The sequence below is a fragment of the Vicia villosa genome, linkage group LG3 (assembly GCF_029867415.1).
Source record: "Vicia villosa cultivar HV-30 ecotype Madison, WI linkage group LG3, Vvil1.0, whole genome shotgun sequence".
Taxonomy (NCBI): domain Eukaryota; kingdom Viridiplantae; phylum Streptophyta; class Magnoliopsida; order Fabales; family Fabaceae; genus Vicia; species Vicia villosa.
The window spans coordinates 40,491,408-40,503,618 of NC_081182.1; the positions used below are offsets into that span (position 1 = coordinate 40,491,408).

General features: G+C 32.0%; 2 protein-coding genes across 3 annotated transcripts; both read right to left on the reverse strand.

Moving 5' to 3' along the window:
- Positions 1-5,505: 5,505 nt before the first annotated feature.
- Positions 5,506-8,263, reverse strand: LOC131655499 (amino-acid permease BAT1 homolog). Of its 2 annotated transcripts, none has more exons than XM_058925354.1 (8): positions 8,132-8,263; positions 7,654-7,776; positions 7,369-7,551; positions 7,156-7,275; positions 6,871-7,062; positions 6,483-6,788; positions 6,219-6,401; positions 5,506-6,124 (listed from the first exon to the last, which is right to left on the reverse strand). In XM_058925354.1, the coding sequence occupies exons 2-8, from the start codon at positions 7,762-7,764 to the stop codon at positions 5,633-5,635; spliced, it is 1,587 nt and encodes a 528-aa protein (XP_058781337.1). In that variant the 5' UTR covers positions 7,765-7,776; positions 8,132-8,263; the 3' UTR covers positions 5,506-5,632. The 2 variants fall into 2 exon arrangements, with proteins under 2 accessions (XP_058781337.1, XP_058781338.1); XM_058925355.1 differs by lacking the exon at positions 8,132-8,263 and adding an exon at positions 7,964-8,092.
- Positions 8,264-10,223: 1,960 nt separating this feature from the next.
- LOC131655501 (psbP domain-containing protein 2, chloroplastic-like) lies at positions 10,224-11,887 on the reverse strand. The gene is made up of 3 exons (XM_058925356.1): positions 11,512-11,887; positions 11,283-11,438; positions 10,224-10,699 (listed from the first exon to the last, which is right to left on the reverse strand). The coding sequence occupies exons 1-3, from the start codon at positions 11,794-11,796 to the stop codon at positions 10,445-10,447; spliced, it is 696 nt and encodes a 231-aa protein (XP_058781339.1). The 5' UTR covers positions 11,797-11,887; the 3' UTR covers positions 10,224-10,444.
- Between the last annotated feature and the right edge of the window lie 324 nt (positions 11,888-12,211).

A 12,211-nucleotide genomic window follows, 5' to 3' on the forward strand; every position in this document is an offset into this window, starting at 1 on the left:
GGCGTGCATGGGCTTATGATAGAGATTGGATGGAAAGAATGTAGGCCCATTTGGAAATATTTGGAGTTTTTGAACCTTTTCTCTTCACATATGCCCTTGAAAATAGTCAAACTTTGACAAGGTCTATCTCCCTCAATTTTTGAGGTATGGAGGAGTTCTATGACTTTTTAGAAACCATAGAGAGTCCTCTAATCAGTGTCTTTGGTCTCATATCAAAATAATTTTCCATGCTCCTTGTGTGTCCTTTTGAAAAAAATGTCTTTTGGTTGACTTTTGAAAAGGACCTATAATGTTTTGGTCCATATCTCTCAAATGAAGCATTTTTAGACTTGGCATGTGAGAGACAAAGTTGTAGAGAATCAAATTTCCTTCAAGATGAGCTTTGGATGGAAAATTTTGGATGTTCCATGTGAAAGTTATGGCTGGTCAAAGTTTAGTTAACTTTTCCCATACAAAACCCTAATTTAGAAACTTTTTGATTTGTTGATTTTTTATCTTTCCTTGATGAACCATGATCAATTATTGATCAAATGGTGAATGATACTTCAATATGAGGATCTTGACAAAAAATCAGGAGTTTTGACTTTACTTTGACCACAGTTGACTTTTAGGTTAACTTAGTCGACTGTTGATTTTCTGAACAATTGAGTGACCGATCCTTTGAATTGAGACTTGATACTTGTTATAGAGGTAATGTGAAATATATTGAGCCATATGAGATGCCTTGGAGATATTGATTCACTGATTTTCCTTTGAATAAGCCAAACCCTTAATTTATGAGCCTTGTATAGGAGAGTGTGTCTTGGAACTTTGTACCTTGATTTGAATTTGAATAGAAGAAAAAGTATGGGCAAATTTTGGGGTATGACAGGTACCTCATACATTTTTGTTAAGCTGTTGAGGTAGCTTGAATAGTTGCTTTGCAAGCTTATCTAATGCTAGAGTTAACAAATTGTTTTGTGCTAAAAACACTTTATTGGTATTCAATTCCATGATGTCATTCTTTCTTTGGACCTTGTCTCTTTAACAAATATTGTCTCTAATTAGGATTGTTCATGGTATAGTTTTTTAAGAAAATTAAACTGTATTGAATTTAGGGGTGACAATTGGATCAATTAAGCTAAAATTCATCCAATCCATCCACCAAAAAATCCATCCAATTCATCCTCCAAATAAAAAATAAGTTAATGGATGGATTAAATCCATCCATTTATATACATGGATGGATCCAATCCATCCAACACATTTTGATAATCCAATGGATTATTTTTATTTTATACTTTAAATGGTTTAAATTATTTACGAGTTTCTTCATAAAATTGAAAAATCGAGTTTCTTCAGAAAATTGAAAAATCGAGTTTTTTTTCCAAAAAACGAAAAATCGTGTTTTTACGAAAAACAAAAAAATCCAGTTTTTTCGGGAAAACAAAAAAATCGAGTTTTTTCGAATTAACGAAAAATCGAGTTTTTCAAAAAAAACCTAGTTTTCTCCGAAAAACAAAAAAAATCGTGTTTTTCAGAAAAACGAAAAAAATCAGGTTTTTCTCAAAAAACAAAAAAGCCGAGTTTTTTTTTCAGAAAAACAAAAAAATCGAGTTTTTTCGTAAAAACGAAAAAACTGAGTTTTTTTCGAAAAAATGGAAAAAAGTCGAGATTTTTTGGGGAAACGAAAAAAATCGAGTTATTTTTCGGAAAAACGAAAAAAAGTCGAGTTTTTTGGAAAAACGGAAAACTCGAGTTTTTTTCGAAAAACTGAAAAAAGACGAGATTTTTTCGAAAAACGGAAAAATCGAGTTTTTTTCGAAAAAATGAAAAAAATCGAGGTTTTTTTGGAAAAACGAAAAAAGTCGAGTTTTTTTGGGAAAACGAAAAAAATTGAGTTTTTTTGGAAAAATGAAAAAAGTCGAGCTTTTTTGGGGAAAACGAAAAAATCGATATTTTTTCGAAAAACGAAAAAAGTCGAGTTTTTTTTCCGGAAAAACGAAAAGAATCGAGTTTTTTTATGGAAAACAACAAAATCGAGTCTTTTTCAGAAAAACGAAAAAAGTCGAGTTTTTTTTGGAAAACAAAAAAATCGAGTCCTTTTCAGACAAACGAAAAAATCGAGTTTTTTTAGAAAAACGAAAAAATTGAGTTTTTTTCGAAAAAACGAAAAAAATGAGTTTTTTCGAAAAAATAAAAAATCGAGTTTTTTTTCGGAAAAACGAGAAATCGAGTTTTTTTTGAAAAAACGAAAATTCAATTTTATTTGGAAGAACGAAAAATCAATTATTTTTAAGAAAAACGAAAAAACTATTTTAAAATACGTAAATTATTATTTTTATGAAAATTTTTTTAAAAATAAAATATTTTTAATTATCTTTTGGATGGATATCCATCCATTAGAAATTTGTTAATGGATGGATTGGATGATTTTATTCCTTAATGGATGGATTTGATTGGATTTTTATTCAGAGAGTTTAATGGATTGTAATGGATTAATGGATTGGTTTGATCCATCCATTAAGAATGCAATCCATATCCATCCAATCCATCCATTTTGCCACCCCTAATTGAATTGAACCATAACAAATAATTATAAGAACTGAACTAAACCGAACCGTTTAGATTTGTTGAAAACTAAACTGAACCAAATAAGTGATTCGATATACCGGTTCTTAATTCAGAACCATAACAAACTGTTAGTAACCATTTGTTATGATAAACAAAACCATTATTTATTTATTTTTTAAATTGTTTTTATAAGAAATTATTTTTGATTTTTCAAAACTGTTTTTATAAGTGTTTTTTTGTCACCAATATGTACCGCAAAAGTATTTAAATCTAAACAGGTTTAAATTAACATTACTAATCTATTAAAAAATTTAAAATTTTATTATTAAACCTCATATTACTTATATCATATTTTAGATTAATCTTTTAAAACCAACACATTAACACATTAATAAAGACGTAAAAATATATTAACAAATGAACAGTATATAACAATGATATTCTATTTAATTGTTTTTTAATAATGACAGTATATAAAATTGACATTTTATTTAATCGTTTTCAAAGTTTCATATGTAACAACAATGACATTCTATTTAATAAAGCTTTTTTTACTACATTTCATCTGTACATTTTTTTCTAAAACAACATTATTGATTATCAGTATTGATTTTATTTTAAATCACTAACACATTACCATATTTCGAATATCCACTTAATTGAATCTTCAGTTCATTACGTGTTTAGCAAAGACAAAATTAAATATTATTCATACTGTTTAAAAAGTTATTTTTTAATAAACTATTTTTCATATTTAAAATAAACTTTAATGTTGAAATATTAATTTGAAGAAAATAACACTTAACCAAGTATCAACTAATATAATATCATGTGATCAAAAGAACTAATATAATATCATATGAAATTTAAAATTTTAAGTAATCGGAAATAATTTCAGATTGTTTAATTTTTTAACTGTCCGGTTCTTGAACCGTTAATAAAATATAAGTTTGGTTTACTAACTATTAGTAATGGTTCGGTTATTTTAACTCCAGTTCAGTTCGGTTCGGCGATTTAGTTCGATTCATGGTTTATTTTGAACAACCCTATCTCCAACTTATTTAGTTTATTAAGAATGTTTTTTCAGGTTTGCAAGGTATAAAGCTTTTTTGTAAGCTGTGTAAATTAGAAGAATTTACCAGAGAAAAGAAATCAATAAAAGGAGATGGAATTTGTAGACCTGATGATTTTATTGTCACTATTTGATGCATTGATTGATCCATTATGGACGGTGGATGTAGAACAGAAATTAGATTATCCGAAATTTTTCAACCCCTAACCTTTCCTTCCCTGCTCTCTCTTTGCTGATTCTTGTTGATGTTGGCATTCTTCACCTGATTTTCTAAATTCGCCATCTTGCAAAAGTAGTTAGAGTCACAGTAAAAGCCATAATAATTCCCTCAAGAACTACTTTGGCCACCAGTTGATTCGCCATATTCGGATGACTATATCTAACTCCAACAAAAGAGAAAGGGTTAAATATGTTTTTAGTCCCTATAAATATGTGACCCTGTATTTTTAGTCCTTTTAAAATTTTCCTTCAATGAATGGTCCTTCTAAAATTTTTATGCATGCAATTTCAGTCCTTGCTATTTTCTAAAATTTTAAAAACTGATTAATTACCCTTTAATTGTTAAATTTTTGAATATTTTTCTTAATATATGTTTAGAATACTGTAAAATATTTATTTACCAAGTTTTAGAATTTTTTAAATTTCAAAAAATAATGATAAAAGTAATGAAAATCTCAACTTAAAAATTAAATTTTGAGTTTTTTTTTTCCAGAAACTTTTTAAAACATTATGAACATGTCTGCCAAATAATCATTCTAAAATACACATTAGTTTGACAGCAGAGATTGAAATTACATGCATACAAATTTTAGAAGGACCGTTCATTGAAGGAAAATTTTATAGGGGCTAAAAATGCAGGATCGCATATTTATAGAGACTAAAAACGTATTTAACCCAAAGAGAAATCATCTACCTTTACTCAAAGTAGTTTTACAATGACAATCTAAAAGAAAGGATTGAAATAACATCTAGGTTGATTTCTCGAACAACGCTTGAATCTTCATTCTCCCCTCTTACTTTATCTCTTGTTGTATTAGTGAGTTTATGGTGTAAACTCTCTCACAAATGATAACTAGAAGTATATATAAAATGAATGGTTATGACAATTATTTTTATGATAAAAAGTTCAACAAGTGTTTTATCTTCATTTTATGATAAATTGGAGGTGTTTCATGTGATTACTTGTGTTAAGTTAATAAACGCGTATGTAAAATTAATAAATTTGACACTTATCAACTCTCCCTAACTTTTTTTTTTCTTCTCCTCAAAAAAATCAACACAAATGACAAATGACTAAAAAATTTCAATAGTTCATACGAGGTTGATGACTAAATTGAAAACTTTTGAAAAGCCTTTGTACTTTGCATGATTCCATCCATAAATCATAGCATGAAAATAAAAACTTGCTCAATCAAAATCAAGTGATGAAATCCTTGCAAAGTTGAAACAATATTGGACCATTATTTTGTAGAAAATGTACTTTGCAAATCAATCCAAATCGACCCTGCAGTAGAAAATTAGATGATTCTAGCATATACTTCCTTAGAAATGACAATGTCGTTACGAAGCCATTGTGGATCATCAACAGGAGGTTGAGGAATCATTCCATCAACAAAAACCTATCTTGTTCTTAGTAGCACCAAGAGCAATGGACATCGCACCTTGCCACAATGGATAATTGTCTTCCGTTAAGAGCAGAGCCATCTTTAAATGCATGCAAGGCGGACTACCGTAATTAAATAGGATCTCATAAATCTTTGCCACTATTAAAATAGGGTTAAATAAGACCTATAATTATTTTGTCATGGTTGAATTATGACTAACCTGCACAGAACCTCCAAAAAATTGAGGCGATCAGTCATTAAATTTTATTGCATTAACATCTTACCTCTTTGAACCGAAGGATTTTAAATATTTGTATTAATAAAACCATAGTACATACAAGTCTAAAGCAACAAGTATGGGATAAAGAATATTCCACCACTTATTCTTCAAACTGATCAATAACTACACCTTTCCATTTTGAGCATCAATATTCCTAACTGGCCCCTTAAACCATTTTCTTGCATCTAAAACCCACCAAACCATTATTAAACCCAAACCTACCCCTAGAGCAACAGGTGCATAGTTGAAAGTATCCCAAGTTATAGGATAAAGAGTTGGCAAAAGGAACACACTACATGTATAACAAATCCACAGAAATGCTACCAAACATATTGGTCTTCTTGCCTTTCCTAAATAAAATGGCCCAGGCTTGAAATTCTTCTCAGGCATCACCATTCTTGCAAAGATTGGTACTGCATAGCCACCAACCCAACCAATTGTGCATATTGATGTTATTGCAGTAAATACCACATTCACCTTCAATATTGGTAGGCCAAGAAGAATGCATATTGCTGCACATAGCCATACAGCATTTGTAGGTACCTTGTGCTTTGGATGCAGTTTTCGCCATAAGGATGAAAATGGCACGCCCTTATCTCTTGACAGTGCATAAACCTGAAAAGTAGTTACGTGTTTCGTAACTGTTTATTGTTTACGAGATAAACTCAAATAAATCAAGCATAAAGGCTCGTAGGGTCGTAGTACTTACGACTCTGGCAGCACTTGTGGTGATTGAAAGTCCACCAAAGAAGAAAGAACCCCAAATGACAAATAGTAGAACTATTGCTCCTGCAGAATTGTGATATCTTCCATGGAATGCATCATATAATATCTGTGCTGGCACAAATGCTCCAGCAGTTTCATTGTTTGGATCATAAAGATAAGTGAAATCCTGAATCAGAGATGAAAATCGGTGTTAATTATCATTTTTCTGCCAAAAACTGAAGTGTTAATTGGTTGATTATGTTTATACCTGAATGCTGAATGTAAGTGCCAAGATATAAGCCCAACCAAATACTGAAATGATGGCGAGACTACCGAGTATTGCTATGGGTCCGTTCTTGTCTGCGCCTTTAGTTTCTTCGGTTAAATGTGCTGCAGCATCGTATCCATAGAGGGAATATTGGCTCACAAGAAATGATAGAATCACCGCATACGGTTTGCTTGATATTCCTGTTGTATTAGGTGCTAATTCAAAGTTTGTGAACACATATGAAGCTGATTGTGTAGTTAGTGCCACCAAAGGTAACAATATCACTATCACTGCTCCACCGATAACCTGACAGTAAAAATGAGTATGAGTAAATTGCGATGTACATTTCAGAGTCACGATACCACGCAATCACCGTAATCTAAAGTACCTGCCACCATATTGAAATTATATCGATGAAGGCGATAACTTCTAATGCAAATGTGTTCAATGCTGCCCAAATAACAGTGAGGCCAATGTACATACACAAGAACAGCCATTTCGGGGCAAAGTACCCTCCGCCTTTATTTGTGCCTGTTGAAAGTAGGATTATACTCTGCAATGTTTGTGATCCTGCATAGGCCTTTCCAAATTCCAACCATGAAAAGTATGAGTTACTTTTGCACGCAATCTACGGAAACACTGAGTAGAAGTTTAACCGAATTAGTCCATTTACCTGAGTCCCAATCCCAGCAATAAGACCTATGGTTTCAAGCCAAGCACAGCACCATGAAGAAAATGGTCCCCATTTCGGACCAGCTAAATGTGCAGCCCAAAAGTACAGAGAACCAGTTGTCTGTTATAGAGTGAATCAAAAATGAAAAATTAGTTACGTAAATTATTCACCGATTCACTGATACACGCATAAACTTTATGAGAAGAGACTAACCGGGAAAGATGAACATATCTCAGCCATAGCAATTCCAACAAACCAAGTGAAGAAACAAACAACTACCCAACCCCAGACAAGACTCGCAGGGCCGGCATATTGAAGGCTAGAACCATACAAAGGGGTGATTCCAGTAAAAAGCGTCATTGTTGAAAATGATATCGCAAGAGTTTTGAACATCGTCTGCAAAATACAAGGAAAAATCAATAGCTTTAATTACAAGAAAAACAAAAAGTGATTTTCATAGTGAGAAAATTTAGATCAAGATGCAAAAAGAACAAAAACCATTTCTCTTCTTAGTTCTTGCTTGTAACCAAGCTCATTGAGTCTCTTCTCTGCTGAATCCATAGCTATGTTTTCTGTCATTTCCGGGACAAAGCTGGTTCCACTCTCCATGTAACAAAGATTCTGTTGAGAAGTTATAAGATAAACTCCAAACAATAAAAAGAAACAAACTATATTTTTCTGATGAAAGATTTAAACTTCGTAGTTTTTTCAAACCAGTTGCAATATTTGAACAGTCATTTTCTCAAGACTATTTTTCTAGTGCGTCACCATTTTCTATCAAACAATGAAAGAAAAACTGATTTCATACATGTTTCTATATTTGTTTTGGTTTTACTTGCAGCATGAAAATTGAATGTTTCAACACATTAAAAAAGGTACAACTAAAACAAAGAAATCAACTCATTATATAATATCATACTAGAGAAATGAAAGATCATTGGACTGATTGCAACAATATTTTATTTGTTGTGCTTACTTTACATTAGTTGACAAATTCAGTTGAATGTGGACACACAGAGAGATGAAGACGGAATTTAAGTAATAAAAAATTGCAGTACATGTGAATAAGAGGGAGCCTGTCATTATTAGTTTTCTATTTGTATCATGCAGGAAGTTGCTAGTTATATATAATTAGTAGGGTTGATTATGTCATTAATTGTAGATATTGAATTTTTAGTACTTGAAAAAGTATAGAGAATGTGAGACGGCATTAAGCCAAAATTTATCTTGCCTAGCTTGAAGTTTTGTCTTCTTTTCCTTTTTAACAGCATCCTCTATTTTTGGTTAATAGAGACAAAGCAGTATGCTACTAATGCAGTAGCATTGAGAGTCCCTTTTCTTTGTTTCTTGTTCACGTGATCTTGTTTCTAGTCTTGAATTTCTAGTTTGTAATCTTTCTGTGATGGAACCAGAATCGATCAGAGAATTGGTGATCGCAGTAGACAACAGTGGATCTGAACTTCAGTGGAGGAAGAGGACTTGACATGTAATGTTAGCACGTATAATTTATATAATGGAGTGGTTATAACAACCCGTTATTCCCTTGACGTGTCGTGCGGGGGACTGTTGGATATATCCTGGCCTTGGATCTCCTACACTCCTTCGTAGGGTAGTTAAAAGGGTAGTTTCTCTGGGTTAACCTAATGCATCTAACTACTCATGTTAGAGAATTTATAACCTAATGTATTTAACATGAGTAGTTAAATGCATTAGATTAACCTTCTTTTAGATGAGTTTGCTCTAAACTTGTGTCGACTATCTAATATGCTGAACTTTGATATATATAATTGCAACCCTTTTATTGAATACTAATCCTTTATAAAAAATTGTAACTTTATTGTTCAAATTTTAAAATACTAGAATTAGGGTTTTATTAGCTTGTGATATAATATTTTTAATCATTTCTCAAATCATCACCAATTATCGTCTAAGACATTAGAGAATTGCAATTGACAAAGATAGTTATGTTCTAAGAAACTAGACATAACTATTTTATAAATAATTGTGATAATTAGAAAAATAAATATATGGCCAAATTGAATTACCACACAAAGGTAGTCAAATGATTCGAAAGAATGTCTAACTTAACCTTCAATTTACACATTGTTCTTCAATTTTATGGTTTGTACGTGTATCCCCTTCTTTGTTACTATTTGATTTTTTTTTCCTAAAATAAGTAAAATCACTACTACCTTTAGGAAGTACAACAATCTATGTGGATACGAATTTATAAAATTGATACTTGACGATTATTTCGATCCATTTGCCAAAATATTCATCCGGTGCAAGCATATAGATGTGAGATATCACTTCCTCTAATATCTCACAAGAGAATAATTGGTTGAGTTGATCCACTGCAGTTCACAAGATCAACTTTCAGACATCATGGTCAATCCTTTGCAAACTAAAAGAGAAACTTAGTATATTGATTTGTCAAGTTTAAATTGAGTTGTTTGTTTGTTATGTTAAAGTATGTTAGTCAGTTACTTGTTTGTGAAGTAACTACTTTCTTATAATGCAAGCTAACATTAAGTTGTTAAGTTTTAGTCTTTGTGACTTTCTTATGATGCAAGCTAATATTAAGTTATGAAGTTTTAGTCTTTGTGGTAACAATTTATAAGTACTACATGTATACACTATACACGATCCTAAGCAATGAAATTAAAGACTTAAGAATGATATTGTGCTCCATCTATATCACTTAAATTAAGAAAGAGAATGATTGAAAATCAAGTGTGAGTGGTTATCTCATTGATTAAAAATAAACAAAATAAATAATATATGAGATAAGTGAGTAGTACACAATGTCTTAAGGGGCATGCTAAGTTGGTTGGTGATGTTGATTCAAGTATAGTGTGAGACTTAAAGAGAGAAATATTTGGAAATTCAACTGAAGGTAACTCCTCCTGAATTGACTAAAATTGAGTTAAAAATGAATTATATAAAAGTGTGGTTTTTCAATGCATCTCATTTATGTTATTTTCTCTATTTTCATAGCTTAATAACATTCAAATTGGAATCACCACCAAACACTTAAATGGCTACAAAAGATCTAGTGGTGACCATCAATTTATCATATCATTGAAATGTCTCATAACCTAAGATCTGATAAACAAATCAATACTTGATGTTATGTTAAGTCAATATGCACTAAAAATTTTAGTTTGCTCGTTTATGAGGATGACTTTCAGAGTACATTTGAACATAACTCGGTAGCAATAATTAAAGAATCGAAAATCAAGAGAGGAAAAAAATCAGAACAGAATTTTCTATTCCAACTTCCAAGAGTTTAACTAGATGAATCAAAGGAATGAAGAACTTGCTCTAACATCAATCTTTTATCTGGATCAAGAGGGCTCTCTGGATTATCAGAGTGAACAATATTTAGAAGATAGAGCTTCCTTGAAGCCACAAATGCCGCAGTAAAAATCCTCTTTATCCCTCCCCGAGTACTATCAATCTTGTATTCAAATTCATAAACTTGCAAACCTCCTTTCCCTGATCTTTCTTCAACTGTAATCACTTCTGCTTCGTTTGTACTTTCCTGAACATCGAGGCAATAAGCAATAGAAGTTAAAACCATATGTATAATAACATAGACATGCGTATCAATCAACCATTCTTAAGTCACAGAGACATGTAGGTCTATATGTAAATAAGGTAGAGTTTAGAAGAAATAAACCTTGAATTGGTAATTTTTTAACCATAGAAGTACATGTTTAGATTCATGGTTAGTTTGACAACATCACAGCTACAATCTCAATTTCTTGAAGCACCAAAGTGTACTTTTACCAAAATTACAAGCTTGGGGAAGGCGGAGTAGCAACATGTTCAATGCTTCAAGACCACAAGAAAAAGGAAGATGTCATATCTCCATCCAAAACCTTAAGATATCGGGTGTGGGAGTCTGTTGTTGCTCTCGCCTTCCCCAATCTCCCCAACACAAACTCAGTGCCAATCGGTGGAAATGTGGGAGACCATTGTTGCCCCCGCCTTCCCCAGTCTCCCCAACACAAACTCAGTGCCAATCCAATTCCCTCATTTTCTATCTTGTTGTATATATATTCTACCTACAATACAACATAGCTAGCTAACTTTGAACAAATTGAACAAGAGTGTATGTATACCTTTCGTCTTTCAGCTTGTAAAAGCTTATCAGCAACAAATTGAGGAGTCCCAAAGTCTGGAAGAGTTGAAAGCCGAACCGGGTTTACCACAACACCAATATTGTTACTTCCCGTATTTGGGTCTTGAAACAACACAGTAGCACCAGCTTTATCAACCTGTTACAACCACATCAACCACTATAAAAGATTGTTCTTTTATGAGAAAAACACAATGAATTGTTGAGAATACCTTAGTCCAAGAAGAGGGTGTAAGAAGAGTGAAGCCTTCTTTGGAATCAGTGAATCTCTGAAGGTCATCAGTTAATAATTCTTGTGCTAACAAGAGTGTATTAGGCAAGACGCTCCATAGAAAGGGTGAAAGCAAAATGAGTTTCCTCTTGCTCAAACAGGAATGGTGAATGTAGATAGATGAAGATGATTTGGGGGTTAGAATTGGGGAAGACGGAGAAGCATGAGTGAGTTTGTGGAAGAGGGTGGTGGTGTGTGAAAGGGTAGACAAACTTTTCAAAGCCATTTTGGAAAGTTGAGGATCTCTTTCCTTTGAGGTGGTCTGTTGGGTGACAAACGTTGGTGGGTGTTTGTTCGTTTAATCGTTATCCATAGTTACTTACTTCATTCACTTCTTGAGTTTTAACTTTTAAACATTGAAAATTTATTTAAAAAATAGTGAGAATGGACACAGTTTGAAAATTGAAATTTGTTATGAAATTAACTAAAACAATAGAGAGATCAATGAGAGGTAGAGAAGAAAGAGAGCAATATTATCTTATCTTATTTCAAGTGTGCTTTACATTGTAATATGAGTCTCTTTTTATAGAAATCAAGGGAGATAGAAAATCACACATATTAAACACATATTAAGTATGGAATAGGAAGATGAAGAACATGGAGATGGATGGACATCCACTAACATAAATATTCATAATACT

Excerpts from the sequence above, each read along its gene's own strand:
- LOC131655499 (XM_058925354.1), bottom strand. The coding sequence starts at position 7,764 with ATGGAGAGTGGAACCAGCTTTGTCCCGGAAATGACAGAAAACATAGCT. Across the intron at positions 7,552-7,653 it reads AAGAACTAAGAAGAGAAATG|ACGATGTTCAAAACTCTTGC; the intron begins GTTTTTGTTCTT and ends TGTATTTTGCAG. Across the intron at positions 6,125-6,218 it reads CCACAAGTGCTGCCAGAGTC|GTTTATGCACTGTCAAGAGA; the intron begins GTAAGTACTACG and ends ACTACTTTTCAG.
- LOC131655501 (XM_058925356.1), bottom strand. The coding sequence starts at position 11,796 with ATGGCTTTGAAAAGTTTGTCTACCCTTTCACACACCACCACCCTCTTC. Across the intron at positions 11,439-11,511 it reads CACCCTCTTCTTGGACTAAG|GTTGATAAAGCTGGTGCTAC; the intron begins GTATTCTCAACA and ends TGGTTGTAACAG. Across the intron at positions 10,700-11,282 it reads TACAAGCTGAAAGACGAAAG|GAAAGTACAAACGAAGCAGA; the intron begins GTATACATACAC and ends CTCGATGTTCAG.